At 37.0% G+C, this 1,694-nt stretch overlaps 1 protein-coding gene across 1 annotated transcript in view; it reads left to right on the top strand.

The window, feature by feature from the left end:
* The window catches only part of Dhx36 (DEAH-box helicase 36), a 40,294-nt gene that overhangs the window by 29,349 nt on the left and 9,251 nt on the right, over positions 1-1,694 (top strand). Inside the window, exon 17 of the mRNA XM_028763678.1 lies at positions 1,464-1,547. Within this exon, the coding sequence (XP_028619511.1) occupies positions 1,464-1,547 (84 nt within the window). The remainder of the gene's footprint in view (positions 1-1,463; positions 1,548-1,694) is intronic.

Genomic DNA, 1,694 nt, shown 5'->3' with positions numbered 1-1,694 from the left:
TGTCTTACCTTTATGATAGTCTGAACATATGTGTATGTATATAAAAAACCTTAGTTCATATGTTGCCGGTGTATATATGATATTTAGGGCTTACCATGTATTGCTCATTTTTTTTTTTTTTTTTTGGCAAACAACCGATCTATTGGAAAAAGCGGAATATAGAAATCACCCGCTATTATTGGATTGATGTTGGTCTCTAATTCAAGTAATGTAGCTTAAGATTTAAAGTTATTATTAACAAGTGTGTGTTGACTACAATCATTGTGTTGTTTTTGATGCTTGTGCTCTTGGTAGAACTTGCGTAGTTTCTCTCGGTGATGCTTATTTCTCCCCTTACTCCTCAACTCAACAGATTGGTCCCTGTGTTTTCTTTAGGTTTGGTCTAGTAGTCTGATTTTTTTCGTAAGCTATTTATGTTGTGGAAAGTTTTTGTCCTTCACCTATGATGATTATTTTGCAGGGTATATTAGTCTAGCTTTGCTGTCTTAATCTTTTAGAACTGTATTACTCCAGAACTCATTTAATCTTTCTCTTTCCCTGTTTCCTTTTTTATTATTATTTTTAAATCTTTTTTTTTTTTTTTACAGTCCAGTCATTTTACTTCTCTTTGTCCACCCTCTGGCTGTTCCTCATTCCATACTTCTTCCCCACCCACACCCACCTCACCAGACCTCCCCACTCCCTGGGGCCTCAAGTCTTTCTGGACTTGTCTTCTCTGACTGAGTCCAGACCAGGCAGTTCTCTGTTGTGTATGTGTCAGGGGGCTCATATCAGCTGGTGTATGCTGCCTGGCTGGTGGCTCAGTGTCTGAAAGATCTCGACAGTCCAGGTTAGATGAGACTGCTGGTCTTCCTATGGGGTTGCCCTCCTACTCAGCTTCTTCCAGGCTTTCCATATATATATTTATATATAGTATATATATTATATATACTATATATAATATATATATCAATATATTAAGTCTTAACTTTTATTTACTTTTGTTGGGGGAGTGTGTTGACAGTGGGGACAGCTTGTGAAAATTCTCTCTCCTTTCACAATATGGAGATAAAGGAATCTAATTCTGGTTGTCCAGCTTGGATTCAAGGACTTAACTTGCTGAACCGTCTTACGGACAGCCTCTCCTCTCCCTTTGCTTATTCTAGTTAAGAAACCATGGTTTTAAAGTTGAAAATCTAATACATTGAAATTTATTTACTAAAATAGTTTTTTAATGAATGCTTGATATTATGGTGGAAAGATTTTGTATAAAATATATAGTGTGTCAGTAGCAGTGCTAGGTACTGGGATCATAAGGAACTTCATGTTTTTGTCATGAGTTTCAAAGTTCTTTGACATTTTTACAGAAAAAATGGGACATCAGCAAAGAAAGAAACTATTAGTAAACTAAGATGGAAGCTACTCAGTAGTTTGTGGTGTGGCAAACCATGTAAGTCAGTCTCTTCATTTCTTTTGTCCAATAGGGCTGGGAAGAAGCCAAACGACGTGGCTTCAGATATGAAAAGGATTACTGCTGGGAATACTTTCTGTCTTCCAACACCCTACAGGTAATACTGAAAGGTGTACTAGTCCCATAGACTAGTATATAGACATCTGTTTTGTCCAATGTTATCTGTAGGAAACATTAACTACATTCAAAGAGAGAGGAGAGAGAGAGAGAGAGAGAGAGAGAGAGAGAGAGAGAGAGAGAGAGA

The sequence above is a fragment of the Grammomys surdaster genome, unplaced genomic scaffold (genome assembly GCF_004785775.1).
Source record: "Grammomys surdaster isolate TR1022 unplaced genomic scaffold, NIH_TR_1.0 139, whole genome shotgun sequence".
In the NCBI taxonomy this organism is placed as follows: domain Eukaryota; kingdom Metazoa; phylum Chordata; class Mammalia; order Rodentia; family Muridae; genus Grammomys; species Grammomys surdaster.
Note: the sequence above shows the minus strand (reverse complement) of the source record. Positions and strands in the feature narration are given on the sequence as shown.